At 31.2% G+C, this 16,858-nt stretch overlaps 1 protein-coding gene across 1 annotated transcript; it reads right to left on the bottom strand.

The window, feature by feature from the left end:
- Positions 1-1,896: 1,896 nt before the first annotated feature.
- LOC115696902 (jasmonate-induced oxygenase 2) lies at positions 1,897-5,975 on the bottom strand. Its single transcript, XM_030623798.2, has 3 exons — positions 5,244-5,975; positions 2,962-3,295; positions 1,897-2,344 (listed from the first exon to the last, which is right to left on the bottom strand). The coding sequence occupies exons 1-3, from the start codon at positions 5,816-5,818 to the stop codon at positions 2,096-2,098; spliced, it is 1,158 nt and encodes a 385-aa protein (XP_030479658.1). The 5' UTR covers positions 5,819-5,975; the 3' UTR covers positions 1,897-2,095.
- Between the last annotated feature and the right edge of the window lie 10,883 nt (positions 5,976-16,858).

The following is a 16,858-nucleotide window of genomic DNA, read 5'->3' as shown; positions in this document are numbered from 1 at the left end:
CATAAAATCGATATATGCACGACCAGTGCTAACTTCTCTTGATCTTATTTTTTTTCGGTTATGTTGGGCATAGTATACGACTAAATCTAGTCTTGGTAGCCCTTTCTTCCAAGTTTCTATCATGCGAGGTTGGCTCTCCCAAAGTCTTATACTGACACGTCATTCTTTTCCACTCGAGAACTTGGTCCATGTGTCAAACATATACGAGATTATATTCCTATTTTTAGATGAAAATTAATTTGCACCATAACGTTGATTTAATTAATTTGCACCATAACGTTGATTTTATTATTGCTTTTCTACTCAAAATTTTATTATGTTGTTGAATAGTTTAAATATTATAAATAATAATAATAAATAGATAGTTAGGGATATGTTTCATATTCAATGGAAACTAACTTTTATTACTATAGATATATTTTGTGGAATTAAAGATTTTTTTTTTTTTTTTTTTTTTTTTTTGAACATAGTGGAATTAAAGAGTTTGAAAAACAGAAAGTTCCCATGCTATAAGCTAGTGACATGTATAATATATTAATAAAGCATTACTACTTTAATGATGATATTCTTTAACAGGGTCAAAAAACTTTAATATTATTTAAAAATATAATATATTTTTTATTTTTAAATATTCTAATAATATAAGTACCTCTAAAAATTATTAAAATAATATTATATTATTATTTAATACATATTAAATGATTAACTTTTTTCTTAATTTATAATAAAATAATAATAATAATAATAATAATAATAATAATAAAAGATATAAAAAATGTCAATATTAAGTATTTTTTTACGTTCTTTTTCACTTCAACAGTAAGTATCTTTAAAAAAAATGTAAAAAAATATATCCATGTTATCAAGTATTATTTGTAGCATTCTCATTGGAAATGCTCTAACACTATATCGATGTGGTACTTTACAATTGGTTAACAATTTTTCATATTATTTATTAAATTAAAATATGTAAAATCAGATATTAAAATGTATTAATAACTAGTATGTCACTTCTTGTGGTGTTTGACTCCTTTATTTCTCATATTAATAATATGGTAAAACTTCACTAAAAAAATCTTACATTTAGTCACAATAAAATTTGTGACTAAAAGTAAAAAAGTTATAACTAATATTGTAAATTATTATTCTTATATTGTAACTAAAAAATATGACCGGTCTTGAAGTATAGTAAATCATAGGAAAAAAATATTTTGGGGTCTTTATTTAGAAAATTATGGTATTTTTTAAAATAATAAAAAAAAAATATATAGTTTAAAAGAAGAATTTTGTTTGGACTCTTAGGCCAGGTGGACCTTAAATACAAGCCTAACTCACTTATACCTAGGGCCAATCTGCTAAAACGTTTATGACTAAATGTATTAGTCACGAAATTATAATTTTTTATGATTATTAAATATATGTTTAGTAACATTAATATTTATTGTAATTAAAACTAAATTAATAATAATTTATATTTAATTACTTTAATTACAAATAATTTTTTTGTCAGGAGTAAAAATCACATTTACTAATAAAAAAAATGTATGTTATGATTGAAAAATTGGCATATTGAATGTAATTTATTGGACCGACAGAGAGAAAGAAAAAAGATATAGAGACAAGAAATGTCTAATACTGACTGTAACTCACATGGTTCGATTAGAACAATATTGACTTAATTATTCAACTACACAATCGTTTGTATTATTATTATTATTTGGAAACAATATATGCCAGAACTGTAACAGACCAATAAATATAAATATATATATTGAACTATTTAGTGTGTGTGTATATATGTAAGCATATATATATATATATTGATATTAATATAACATGTCCCCTTGACTTGGGGCAAAACAATACATATATTTAATAATATATAGCTAGTACTATTACGTATAACAAATTTTCCACATAATCAACAAAAGTAACGTACGTGCCATTTATTTTACAGATATAGATAATAGAGAAATACCATACATATTTTTTGAATCACACACACATAGTACAAGTACAAAGCTAATAATTATATATTAAAGTCATAATAATATATAATGAATAAGACAATTCTTCATATATGATGAAGATGATTTTATGGTGATTTTAAAGATTCAACTTGTGATTTTCCAGAGATACCTTTAGTCCTAATGAAGAGTCTATACTCATCAAATGTCATAGGAGAGTAAAGTGGAGGTCGAGTTTCATCATCAACAAGTTGTTTGATTGGTTCTATTATTATGTCACTCTTTGGGTTGTAAAAGAATGCCAATGACACTCTGTCTTTCTCCGAATTCACTATCACTCTGTGCTCCACACTCTTGTAAATTCCATTGCTTAACACCTATATATATATATATATATATTATGTCAAACATAAACACAAATTAACCTAATATCTAATAATAATACAAACCATTGTGTTAGACCAATAAATTTTACTTGTAATAATAAAAACATTGGATATGATCCAATCAACACCCCTAATTCTATTTATAATAATTATAAATAGAATGGTAAATTTTTTGAAAAATGAGCTTCCTCATATTTTTCAAAAATTGACCCCTTCAAATATTTATATTTAATTTGAAAAATATTTCTGCCCCCGCTGCAGACTAAGCGTTTTTTTAAGCTAAACATCTTTAATATCATTTTTACTATGGAAAAATATTATAAAAAATTTAAGGGGTTTTTTTATTTTTACATTTCAAAATATTTTTTTTTTTTGCAAAATTTCACACAAAAACCTTATAGCAACTAACAGAGCAATTTAAATCGTAACCAAAATCTATATAACAACCCACATAGAAATCACTGGAGAAACCATCGGAACAACCCAATCCGTAAATTTAGAAAAAAAAAAAGTTAAAAAATAATATATGAGGTAATTTCCCAAAATTTAAAAGCATTATTAATTTTTTTTTCTTTTGAATTAGTACTAATTAATGACTATATATATACCTGAATTTGATCAGCCAAGTTGACAATAAAAGCATTTGGAGCAGGCTTAACAGTGATCCAACTCTTGTCCTTACGTATTTGGAGCCCGGCAACATTTTCATCGGGCAAGAGAAGTGTCATGCCGCCGGGGTCAGAGTGCGACGACAGCCCTAGGGTTAGGTCAGGTTGTGGACATTTTGGGTAGAAGTTAACCCTTAAGCAAGCTCCAATGTTTTTTTCTCCACCAAAGCAATTTAAAAGGTGGTCCTCTTTTAGGCCAAGGTTCATAGATAAAACCTTCATCAATCTTTCACCTAAACTCACCACTTCCTTTTCATACTCTTCAATCACATTTCTACAAAAAATTATGAAAATTATTTTTTAAAAAATTAAATAATAATATATTAATTAATGGGGACACCAATGGGTTATTATTTTTTTTTTTTAAAAAAAATAAGTCATAAACTATAGCTAGAAAGTAGTAAAGCATTATTATATAAATAGGTGTTATGCATAAGAGGACCACCGACAACTAGCTATGGGAGCAAAAATAATAAGTGCTTCTCTCGTACAAAATTGTGTGGTACCCTATTCTCTCGTCAAGATATTGGTGCTCATGAACAAGCACTTTGGCCTTTATAATAACTAAGAAATTTTCAAAGAGACAAAAAATTTACTAAATTTATATAGGTGTGTTTACAAAAATATTGAATTTTGGATAAAAATTTACAATTTTACCATCACGCGAACTTTTTTTACAAAAATACTGTCTTTTTATCAAACAACCGTAAAACAATTAAAATAATATGTGGAACAACTAAAAAACAAACGTGGTACAACAGTGAAAATTTAACATAATACACATGGTATAAAATTTACACATTATTTTTTAAAAGATGCCTCACTACAAAAAAGTAAAACAATTAAAAATTTTAATATGTAGTGTAAAAATTCATTTATATATAATTAAAAACTGAACGTTTTAATCATAAATTATAAATAAGCATTAATTTTAAGCTTACTATTAGACACTAATAATACTCATCACCTTCTATAAATTACACTCCACAATTAATTAGTAATATTCTCAAAACAATTCTCATTATCAATAGATTCAATTTTGTTTAGCTCTTTATGGAAAGATATATTGAATGAGTCAACAACTAGTCCCTTAGAAATAGACTATGCAATAATATTATATGATAAAAGTATATGTTTGTTTTGTGTATGTATTGTGTAGATATAACAAACATCTCATCAAATTTTTACAAAATTACAAATATTAATTAAATAAGTTGTAATATCAAAAATGCATTAATTAAAATAATTATTTTTTTAATATCATAATTTCTTCAAAATTTTCTTAAAACTAGTGAAACATATACTATAAATTCATAACACTATTATAAAAAAAAAAAAAGTTAAAATTATAATTTTTTTTTAAAAGAAAAAGCATCAAGAATTGTATGAGCTAAAATTATATATATAGAATCTTATAACATTTATTTTAGCATTTCACGTGTAGCCTAAAGGGTAAGAATAAATATACAATGAAGTGATAGCTAGTACTTGGTCTTCGTTGACTCATACAATTATATATATATAAATATATTTGCATATAATAATAATAATTAGGTCACGTTTTTCATGTGAAATTGCAAATATGATGATCGTGCTGAATAGGCCAACACGCATATCGTGGCTTATATACCACCTCACGATATAAAAATCAACCAACACTACTAATAGTAATGATAGTCAACAACCCCCCATCCACACCAATTTTCTTATCTCTACCTATTATTTTTTCTTAATTTAACATAATTAAAATTAACACTTCATTATATTAAATTATAGACGCACAGAATAGCACAGTTTCTAGCTACTTCAATTCTGTTAAATTAATCTGTATTAATCCTCTCAAAAATAAAATAAAATAAAATAGTATAGTAAGATTCAATATGACCTTACGTACTGATATTTAATACTTTATTCGGTCTCATATTATTATTAGTATAATTAAGTATCGGATCTCATATAATTCAATATTCAATAACAATACTCTAAAATAAGCTATGCAGCTCCCAAAAAAGACATTCTTGGTAGATAGCTAGGATAAGAAAGCTTGTTTTATATATATAAATATATATATATATATATAGATACAATAATTCCGAACATAAGTAAAAGAAAAAAAAACACGTTTTCATGAAGCAGTGAAATCTTTTTAGAGATTGTATCAATTAATATTGTTAGTTATTTTTATTCATATTTTTATTGATATTAATTAGTTAATATTATACCTGCATGAAGATGGGACTGAAGGCCACTTGTCTGGGTTCCTTATCGATTGAGGCAATAAATTAAGAAAGAAATAGTCACTCCAATCAAGGGTGGCACCTTTCTCCACCCCAAGCCGGCTTCCGTACCCTTCGTAGGTGCTCGGAGAATTAGCGTACCGCTGCTTTTCCTCGACAGGCTGGCCAAAGAACTCTCTCCACGTGTTCCTAGCTTGTTTCATCAGCTCGGGGCTCACGCCGTGGTTCACTAACTGAAAAAAACCCCACTCATGGCAAGCGCTCGAAATCGCAGCCATAGTAGCCTCTCTAAGGGCTTTGTCTGAGGAGAACGCATCCTCCAGACTAATCACAGGGATGTTAATATCGGTCTTGTCATCATCATCTGAGTCAAAACCAAGATGATGACGACGATCACCATCATCACATCCCAGTTGTGATGACGATGATAAAGAGTTATTAACCCTAGTAGGCCTTTGGGAGGGTGGTTTTATGTAACGTTGTGGGAGTTTCTTGATTCCACTTTCGGATAGGGATTGGACACGGACTATTGGTTCGGGCCAAGAATGTAGGCAGTTCATTCTTCTTATGTGTTCTTGAATTTTGGGTTTCAAAAGGGGGAGAATGTGTGTATATATATATGATAGTACTTTTATAACTAGGTAGCTAGTAGTGTTTATTACTAGCTCAAAGTGGTATTTTTTTTTATTTTTGGGTATATATGTTGAGTTTTGTAGTGGTAGAAGTGGGCTCTTTATATAGGGATTGGGAGACACTGCTTTCAATATATTTACGGCGCCGTGAACAACTTGAGTTGTAAACATTTTATTTAAATTATTCTTTTTTGAGGGTAGGTTCAAGTTGATAAATTATGCTATTTTATTGTATACCACAAGTGATAAAGTATATGTTTATATATTTTATATATAACACTATATATATCATTTAATACATGTGATGATATATTTCGTACATATAGTATTTGTGTCCAACGGATAATGTCATTTAATTTATAAAATAATGTTAATTAAAATTATCAAGTTATGAGATATTAAAAAATTATAGTATTGTGACTAAACTTAGAGCAATATACAACCAGCCTCGGTTGAACATCAAGGCACCAAACTAAATTCTATTCTTCTTACTAGTTTTCTTCCTTTTAAAGAAAGAAAATCTGAAATATTAACCTCCTTTTTTTAATGGGATTTTTTCAAAAATATACATAAAATGTAATCTAATTACAAAAATAACTTAACAAATCTCAATTACAATAATACCTTGCTACATCATTAAAAAATATCTTAATTCTAAACTAATATACCTGAAATGAAACTAATCCTGAAATTCTATTTTTTTATTTTCCTGCGTTTCAAAAGTAACATTTTGGTTACTTATGATGTTGATAAGAAACCAATAAGTTACTTTTTCATAAAAAAATATTACTTTTATATTATATAATTTGAAATACATTTTAGCTAGCTCTAAAACTTATATGGATACGCCTTAATAATTAATTAATTAATTAGGTTATATTAATATATATTTGAGTAACCTTCAAGTTTATTTTCAAAAATAATGAGTTGTCATGCATTAAGCTACCATTTTAGTAAACTATGTTTAAGCCACCCATATTTTTTAAATGTAAATTATATATGTATTTTGATTAATTAATTAAAGAATGAAATTACACATAACTTTTAAAATATTACAAAACGAGACATATTTTTTTTGGACCAATTAGTTATTATTTTGATAAGATACCAATCGGTTACTTTTTATAAAATGATTTATTTTAAAATAAAAATATCTCATATGGATAACTTTTGATTTTTAGATTAGTTACTTTTAAAACTATATGTTATTATTAGTTTATATTATATTATTTACGATATATATTATTTTTTTGTACATTTATGTTACCTATAATCTTATTGAAGAAACTAACGTGTTAAAATAAAGTAAAATAAATCACATAATTTATTAGTAAAATGTTTAGACATCTATAATAACTAATTAATTATTTAAAGGTTACATCATGGTATCCTAATATTATTTAAGAGATATTTTGGTAACCTTAATTTATTGTAGAAACTAATTAGTTATCATATAATAATTTTAAATATGAATAACAAAGTATATTTTAGTAACTTACGAATTTAGTTTGCATATTAAATTTTGTTTACTTATAAAATTTGGTTATTTAAATAGAAAAAGAAACTATTTTTTTTTATTGTGGTTATTTTAATACGTAATTATAGATATTTTCTATTGTTATATAGTAAAAAGTAACTATTTAGTTAATTATGATACTTAAAATGTAAAGTAACTAGGAAGTTACCTTTCACACACAACACAAAAAATGATTCATTTATTTATAATTATGCACTTCTTTATCAAGAAAAAAAATAATAATAATTGTTTACGATGCCAATAAAAAGCGTTGTAATGTTGAGTTTTTTGTGGCGATTAGTGATCTTATAATTAGTAAACTAAAGTAATACCAATGAGTTAAATGTTTAAAATATATATATTTTAATAATTATATATGGTTGAAATGTAACTAATGAGTATATAATTGATATGGTAAATAACTAAATAGTTACTTTGATTTTAAAAAGGTGAAAAAATATATGCTTCCCATATCTTGAAATTCACACATTGAAAAGTAGGTCCTAATAATATTATTTGTGAGGCCAAACAACTAGTAGTGTGGTTAAAATTAGAAATAAGAGAGAGAAAAAAATATTTTATTTTATTTTAACTATCTCTATATAATTGTTTAATATAATTATAAGACGTCCCACCTTCAAATGAAAAAGAAAATACAAAAGAAATAGAAAGTAACCGTAAATTTATCAATAAAAAATGATACAATAATATTAATAACGGTATAAAACATATAAAATAAGATTGCTACGTTATTCTTAGTAATAAGATGCAATTTACGTTTGTAGATGTAAATTTCACTTTTTTAATTCTATTTACAACGGTGTGTACAGTGAAAATTTTGTGATTCCAATAAAGAATCATTCCTATCATCTCATAAATACAGTATACAAAAAACATTTTTAGTGTTGTTTCAAGAGTCACTAAATTTAAAAAATTGATACTATAAGTACCCCAAGTTTGAACCAACACTTAGTTATTAAACCTTTTTAGCGTCGGTTCTCAATCGACACCAAAGAGCTTATATACAAAACCCTCTCTCATTTTCTCATATGTGCGGAAACGAAACCAAAGCCCGAAACCAAAACCCTCCAGGTGACTTTGACTTCGTTCAACCCCAAAACAACCCCAAGCCTATCACTCTCTCTTGTCGATCTCTCTTGCCACCGGAGGTCTTGTCAGTCTCATCTCTGAAATACTCTGTTGGCGTCACCCAACCTCAAAACCCCCTATCAACCACCCCAAACCCCATTGGCTGCCCTCGCTTCCCCCCCTCTCTCGGGGAAACCCATGAACCCAAACATCTCCCTCTCCTCTGCCCGTTGAGTCTGCCTCTGCCACCACATGTGACTATGTCAAAGGTATATATATTTATTTATTTATAACAAAATTAAAATAAAAAAAAAACATGGTGGTAATATATGTAATTATTGGAGAATATTGTTCCACATATATTAATTGTAAAAAATATTAAGTCATACATAAGAACATGGGCTACGCCACACATCACCAATTGGTTTTGAGATGGAATTTCATGTTTCTTCACATGGTATCAAAGTCATATCCATAGCGGCCTTTTGATTAGCACACCTATCCAGGTTTCGAACGGGCGAGGCCTTTGAGACTTTCTCCTATGCCTCTGTACCGACCTGCTCGTAAATTGGCATGGCCAGCCACATGAGATCGAGATGGTGCAAAGATACTTGATTCAAGATTAGTAAGCAAAAAGAACCACTATTTTGAGGGGGTATATTGGAGAATATTATCTCACATGAGTTAAATGTAAAAATATTGAGCCATATATAAGAATATGAGCTACTCTATTCATCACCAATTGGTTTTGAGATGAAAGCCATATTTCTTCACACTAATAAGAACTTGTGTGTATATATTTTGTTTGTTTTTATAATTCATTACTATGATTAGTATTTGATTTATGTTAAAATATTTGTTTAATTTATGTTAGTGATTATAGTATATATTTGTTGACTGAATTTTTAATCAACCGATACGGAGTCGTAATACATGAGATTTAAACAAAAAAAAGAACAATAAATGTAAATAATAACATCAAAATTTAAAGAGGTTTGACCCCAAATGTTGGTAATAGTCTACTCCCCTTGTGTTTTATTAATTAGAGTTACAAAATCAAAATCTAGGCTCTTGAATGTAAAAGATAATAATGGTAGAGTTTTTTTTTTCCTCTAAGTACTCAAATTTTTGGATATCTTTCCTAGGTCATTGCTGACTCCTTATATAGAGGAAAAGTTCAGTATTTCTCAGTTCAGGAGACACGACCATTGCGTAGATATCTCAACTGTCTCCTTAGTTTTTGGATGTAGTTAAAATCTAATTCTCATGATAATATCCTACTATTTTTGTAGATTTGTAACCATCTTTGAGTTTCTTGTGGGATTTAAATATTTGAATTAGTCACTGACCATAAGGGTCCCCTCCTTAGAGTGTGGTATGATCGTTAACCTCCTTTGGGGTTAGTAGCCAATACTTAGGGGTGCACCCCTGAGATCCATTGTGAAGGGGTGACAGTCGCCATCTCGGAGGGTTGCCCCCAAGACCCCTTTCACTTAATCTTCGACGTTATGGGAGATGTGCTATATTTACCATCTCTCATGGAGGAGAATAAATTTCTTGGACCATGAGGATGTAGCACTTTAGGAGTTTATCCTTAGACTAACTTCATTACCCTTTGAGTATATCATTACATTTGAGGTAGGGATATTGGCATCTATCCCTAGACTGATTTGACACTGTAAGTGTATGTTGATCGTTTATCTCATCTATGAGGGTGTTAGTCCATTGTCCCTCTAGAAGTAGCCACCTCGCTCAAGCTAGGGGAAGAGGTGACCATCAAACTTCTCTTTCAACGATCATGACTAACGATCCATACCAACAGTCATGACTTTACATATTCCTCATCAGTCCAATCCCGGTATCCTCGTGCCACGTGTTGTTATTCTTGCCATGTCACCATCGTTAAATTTTGGGTAAACATTTACTCCCAAGTTTTTAGAAGACTATATGGTAGAAACTTTCTTATGTAGTCCGCACTTCACTTTGGCTATTGACGACTTAGTGGTACGGTCCTGAGAATGTCATGCTTATACTAGAATTACATTTCAAAACCTAAAAAATATTTTTCCAAATCATTATACTTTTCATATTTTTACAGCATATCCTAATTATAGTTTTCTCTTTACAAGTAAAAAAAAATTTCCAGGAAGAACAAATTAAATTCTTTAACTGAGAAATAATCTAAGCATTTAAAAAGGGAAATAAATAAATTATTTGTATGGAAAATAAATAATTTAATTACAATGAAAATAATTTAAATACTCACAAGAGAGAAAAAATGGTTTGTGGCCTTAAATTATAGTGGAGGGTCATAGTAGAAAAAATAAGAAAAAATGACCCTTCGCAGTACTAAGTCTCCTACCTTAAAGCTCATTTTCTTGACTTTAGAATTAACGTATCTGGCTACCTTTTGTTAGTATGCCACCAATCAAACTTGGGAGGCTTCCCTCCTAATTTCTAATAAGTCCAGGGATTCACCCATCAATAGGTTAGTATTGACTTGGGCAGGTCTATTTCAACCGGTATCATTGCATCATATCTATATGCAAGGGCAAACGGGGTATCGGTGGTTGTTGTTCTTTCTGTCATTCTATACGACCATAGGACTTCAGGTAATTATTCTGGCTAGTTTATACTTTAGATCTTCTAGTTTTTTCTTCATCGTATCCTTCAAGGTTTTGTTTACTGCTTCTACCTACCTAGTCGACTAGGGTGAGAAATTTGTGAATATGATACTATCAAATTGAGTATCATTATCTGACACTAACTTTTGGGGCAACCCAAATTTACATATGATGTTCTTGACCATAAAGTCGAGCACCTTCTTGGAAGTTATCGTAGCCAGTGGCTTGGCCTCTGTCCATTTGGTAAAATAGTCTACCGCTACCACCGCATATTGCACACTCCCCTTTCCTTTTAGGTAATCGACCGATCTGGTCAATTCCCCATATGGCAAAAGGCCAAGGATTTTGCATTTGTGCTAGTTCGTTGGGTGCATCCCTTGGTATTTTTTGTAAACTTTTGACATTTTTCACACCTTCAAACATATTATAGGGAATCCACTCTCAGGGTTGACCAAAAAAAAAAAAACCTTGTCATAGTATCTTCTTGGAAAGGCTTCGCCTTAGCGTAATTTCAACAAAAATATTTGTGGACTTTTTCCATCAGTCTTTGGGCTTGGACATGGTGCACGCATTGTAGTAGGGGCATGAAGAACCCTCTTCGATACATGACACTATTGATGATAGGGCTGCACACGGGTCAAATTTTTGGGTTTTTGGATTTTCAGGTTTTGGTTTTCGGGCTTCGATTTTGGAAATGCACAACCGAACCCAATTTTTGGGTGTTCAGGTGCGTCGGGTATTGGGTCGGGCTTTTTCGGGTTGGGCATAGTCGGGTTCGGGTCCTATTGGGCTGAGCCCGAATGTTTAATATATGGGTTGAAATAAAATTAAATTGAATATATTACTTTCCCATTTTTCTATGTTTTCAAACACACGACAACCTTTTACCAAATTGGTTTATCAAATAATAACCCTTGTTATTTATGTGTGTGGGTGAAAACTGGAGTCGAGTCGACTGGTGAATACGAATAGGCAGGCTGAGAGCTTTTGTTTGAAATTGAATATGATTAAAAAAATTTCAGTTTCACTATTACTATTTACTACAGAAGAATACGAATAGGCACGTAGAAACCTCTACAGAATACGAATATGCATGATATTAAATTAGTAATTAATTATTTAAAGTATTAATTTTTTTAATAAAAAAATATCATTTTAATATTTCGGGTTACACGTTATAACCCGACCAGAAAAAAACCAATTAAGCTTACCTGAACCCAAAACCCGTTTGGAGTCTTTTTCGGGTTGAACCCGACCCGACTACATGGGTTTTTAGGTGATAAGTTTTTTTGGCAGTGAATCGGGGCGGGTGGTCAGATTTTTTGGGTTTGCGAGTCTAAATGTGCAGCCCTAGTTGATGCTTAAGTATCAGACCTTCTTCCTTCTCATTTTCCTTGCTTCGTTTCTATCGGTAGGTAAGACACCTTGATCTAAGTAAGTAGTTGTAGGGGTCATCCATGACTGTGTTGTATTAAGTTGGAGTGACTCTTCTTTTTGTTGATGCTTGGTTCAAACAGGTATTCTATCGAAATAAGGTTAGTCTTGTCTACCTTTGCACTCGTTGCCAGTCTTGCCAAGGTATCATCGGTAGCATTCTCCTCTCTTGGTATTTTTTGGATGATGTACCCCTCTTGTTGAGCGAGTAGGTCTTATATCTTACTAAGGTAGGCCATCATCTTTTCTCCTCTTGCTTGTAGGTACAATTTAAGTTAAGTATATTTTTTCCTAGTATTAAACTAGAAATTAATAATTAAGCCTTATCTACACTTAATTATTTATTTCTTGAATTTAATACATTTAATTAAATTGAAAAATTAAATATCTAAGTTGATTTTCATAATAGAACATGGTTATTACTAGTTGAGAGTCGTTGTAAATATCTAAGTATTTTGCTTTGACCTCCCTTACTAGTTTTATACCAGAAATTAATGCTTCATATTTTGCTTTATTGTTTGAGGCAAGGAAGTTGAAGCAGGTGGCTACATTGATTTTTTTATCTTTTGAGAGTTATTAGGGTAACATTTGCCCCTGATGATTGATCAGTAATAGAGTTGTCGACATGTAGCATCATGGTTTCTCTTGGTTGATCCTACTCTTGCATCTTTCATGCGTCTGAACTAGGTGATTCGAGTGAGCTACTCATATTAGAACTTTGGGTGTCACTACTTGGACCTGCCACTTCACCTTCTTGTTCTCTTGCCTTATTTTCAACATCTTGTACCCTGGTACACTCAACTACAAAATTAGCCAAGGCCTGACCTTTAATAGCCGATCTTGGTTGATAAATAATTTCATATTGCCCCAACTATATTGCCCACTTAAGGAGGCACCCTGACGTATCTGGCTTTTGTAACACTTGGTGCAATGGTTGGTCAGTGAGTACCATGATGGCGTGTGCTTGAAAATAGGGTCAAAGTTTTTGGGAGGCTAAAAGTAAACAGTAGATTAAATTTTCTATGAGGGGTATTTATTTTCATCCCCTATCAACCTTTTGGTTACATAGTAGACCTGGTGGTATACCTTATTTTCTTCCCTTACTAAGACTGCATTGACTGCATGTTCTATCACCGCCAGGTATATGCTTAGCTCTTCACCATCTAGGGGTTTTAATAGGACTGAAGGCTAGGATAGTTGTTGCTTTAAGTCTTGGAAGGCATTTTTGGGTTCCTTAGCCCATTCAATTTTTTTTCCCATAGGATGTTGAAGAAACAGACACACTTGTCGGTCGACTTTGAGACAAGCTATTCGTCCTGTCAAGCTTTAAATGTCTTTGATCTTAGTTGGGGATTTAATATCAAAGAACAAGTATTCCCCTAAGAGAACCCCGCCTCTATATACACTCCATGAGCCATCAAAGAAACTTTATCCACTCCTCGCTCTTGCCATCCTCGCCTAACAAAGCCCTCAATCATTTGTAATGATGGATTCACTCCTAAAACATTGCAGACTAAAGCAAACTTCCAATAATTCACTTATATATCTGCCATTTCAATTTTGGCTCTAGTTTTCTCCCCATAACCACTAGTTTTCCCCAAATTCATCTTCTAGGTTTTCTATTTGTAAAATGAGGATAGGAGAAGTGATTGATTTGGATGCTGCCATACGTTTCGTTGCCTAGACGATCCCAAACCAAGACGATAGGGTTTTCTTAACTTTCGATCGATCTGAAGTAAGCTCCCCCTCACTTGATACTATTGTTAACAAAGCTTTCAATAACGATCTCTCCTGTACCCTCTTCGCCTCTATCAAACCATGTTGGGAATGCAACCAAAGTCCCACCTTGGCAAGGAATAGAAAGAATTATGGGTATATAAGGATGGACACTAGTCCCATTAGAATGAGACCTTTTGGGAAGGTGCCCAAAAACAAAACAGTGAGGGCTTAGGCCCAAAGCGGACAACATCATACTAATGTGGGAGTCAAGGTGAGGTGGCGGCCCAACAAGGTAGATGAGCGGGGCCCAACAAGTAGTATCAGAGCCAAAGGTTCAAGCGTTGGAATAGTGGGCTGCATTTGCAATGTGTGGAAGATACCCTCAATGTTATGACCTCGCGATTGAAGATTTATATAGTACCTCGAAAGTCTATCTGATATTGAAGTAGTCAGGTGGCATGTCCCGTTGATGATTACGGCGGTACAAGATGGAGATCGATGTTAGGACTTGTGTCGAAAGTCTTCCTGACAAAGGTGATGGTCAGGCGGCGAGTTCCCTTGGTGATAATGGCAGCATAAGGTGGTTTTGCTGGAGGGGAGGCCACAAATATGTGGTCCTGTGTTTGAGGGGAGGATTATTGGGAATGCAACCAAAGTCCCACATTGGCAAGGAATGAAAAGAACTATGGGTATATAAGGATAGACACTAGTCCCATTAGAATGAGGCTTTTTGGGAAAGTGCCTAAAAACAAAACCGTGAGGGCTTAGGCCCAAAACAGACAATATTATACTAATGTGGGAGTCAAGTGAGGTAGCGGTCCAACAAAGTAGATGAGCGGGGCAATTTAATAAAATTATTGTAATTTGTTTTTGTAAGCTTCCTCTATCACTCAACACCATTTTTAAATTTTTTTTTTTAGTTTTTGAAACATAAATAATAATATTTTTGTAATTTAATATTTTTTTAAATAATTTAAATTTTTTGAAAGAATATTTATATTTTTAAAAGTAATTATACATTACTGATAAAAAAAATTATAATTATAGGTTTAATATTGCATTTTGACATTATGCTTAGGTGTTTTGTTTTTGTGTTTATATATTTATATTTTTCGTATTACATTGTACTTAAATTTATAATATTTATTTCGTGCTAAAATTTATACATTTCGTATTGTACCAAGTTTAAATTCATTTTTTTTCGTAGTATATCGTGCTTGTAATCATATGGTGCTTGTAATTACACAGTACCACAGCTGACCCTTTGGTACAGTGTCAAAAAGTTTGACCTAAATGTAGACTAGGGCTAGGGGGGCACAAAAGTTTGTGGTTGACTGGTCCATTAAAAGATGATGTGAAAGTGAATATTGAGGTTATTACTTACCCCCCGTGTTATAATATATTTATTAATTTAATTAATTGGATATATGGTCCAATCTCTTACTTTACATGTGGCAAATTACCATTGGCTTAATATACCATTGGATCACCACGAGTCAAACTTGTGGACTCAGTTAAAAATAGTATGGTCCTAATAATTTAATTTCAATTTAATTTCAGGTTGAAAATTACTAAGGATATTTAAAATGTGATTATTAAATAACACAGTGTTAATAACATCTGAAAAACACAATTTAACTGAAATGAAGATCATTATTCCAGTTTCCCTTTGAGGAATGCTAAAGGCACCAGTAGTGTCTAGCACCTTTGTGTTAATATCGGGTTCAATTAAGTATCAGGTCCCACATGATTTAATATAATAGTTTTTAGGGAGTATCGCTAGCCAATCGCAACGCGACATGTCGAGAGGGTGCTAAGCACCACTAGTACCTAATAACAATGCTCTTTTCCTTTTCACACTACTCACACGTAAAATATATAATATTAATAATTACTATAGCAATATTTAATAGTACTTTAACGACATTAATGCATTAAACGATAAAATTATTTTCTTCTTCTTCTTTTTCTATTTTTCTTTTAAGAAATTTTAGCCAGATAAAAGAGAAAAAAAATTAGGGTACCGCGAGAGAAAGAAGGAAAAGAAAAGTTAAAGTGACTATAGTGTAGGCACATTTTATTGTATAATATAAATTATCTTTTCTATTTCAAAAAACCACCTAAATTTTTTCAATCCTTCTCTTTTTCTCACCAGCTCATTCTCTCTTCTTCTCTCTTTGGTTCTTACCAAACTCCACCACTGAAACTACCGTCGAACATCTGTGACCACCATCCACGACTCTCTCTCTCTCTCTCTCTGAAAATAAAGCGTCGAAAGGGTTTTTTTCTATTTTAAGCTAATATTACCCAAAATAAACATTAATACAATTATAAGGAGAAAATAAACATTTATGTCATTTATTGATTTCAAAAATACAATTTACAAAATTTCTTATTTACAAATATACGGTGGGAGACAAAGCCCACTTGCGAAAGGAAAAAGTAAAATACACAATAGTAGACTATGCAGGCGAGTGAGGCTCACACGCGAGTGAGGGGACAAAACCATCAAAGTTCACTGACGCATGCAATATTACAGCGTCAGAACGTGCCAGTGGCTGCCACGTGTCAACTTTGGACAAAGTG

The sequence above is a fragment of the Cannabis sativa genome, chromosome 7 (genome assembly GCF_029168945.1).
Source record: "Cannabis sativa cultivar Pink pepper isolate KNU-18-1 chromosome 7, ASM2916894v1, whole genome shotgun sequence".
Taxonomy (NCBI): Eukaryota; Viridiplantae; Streptophyta; class Magnoliopsida; order Rosales; family Cannabaceae; genus Cannabis; species Cannabis sativa.
The sequence above is the reverse complement of the archived record's forward strand: the minus strand, read 5'-3'. Positions and strand labels throughout refer to the sequence as shown.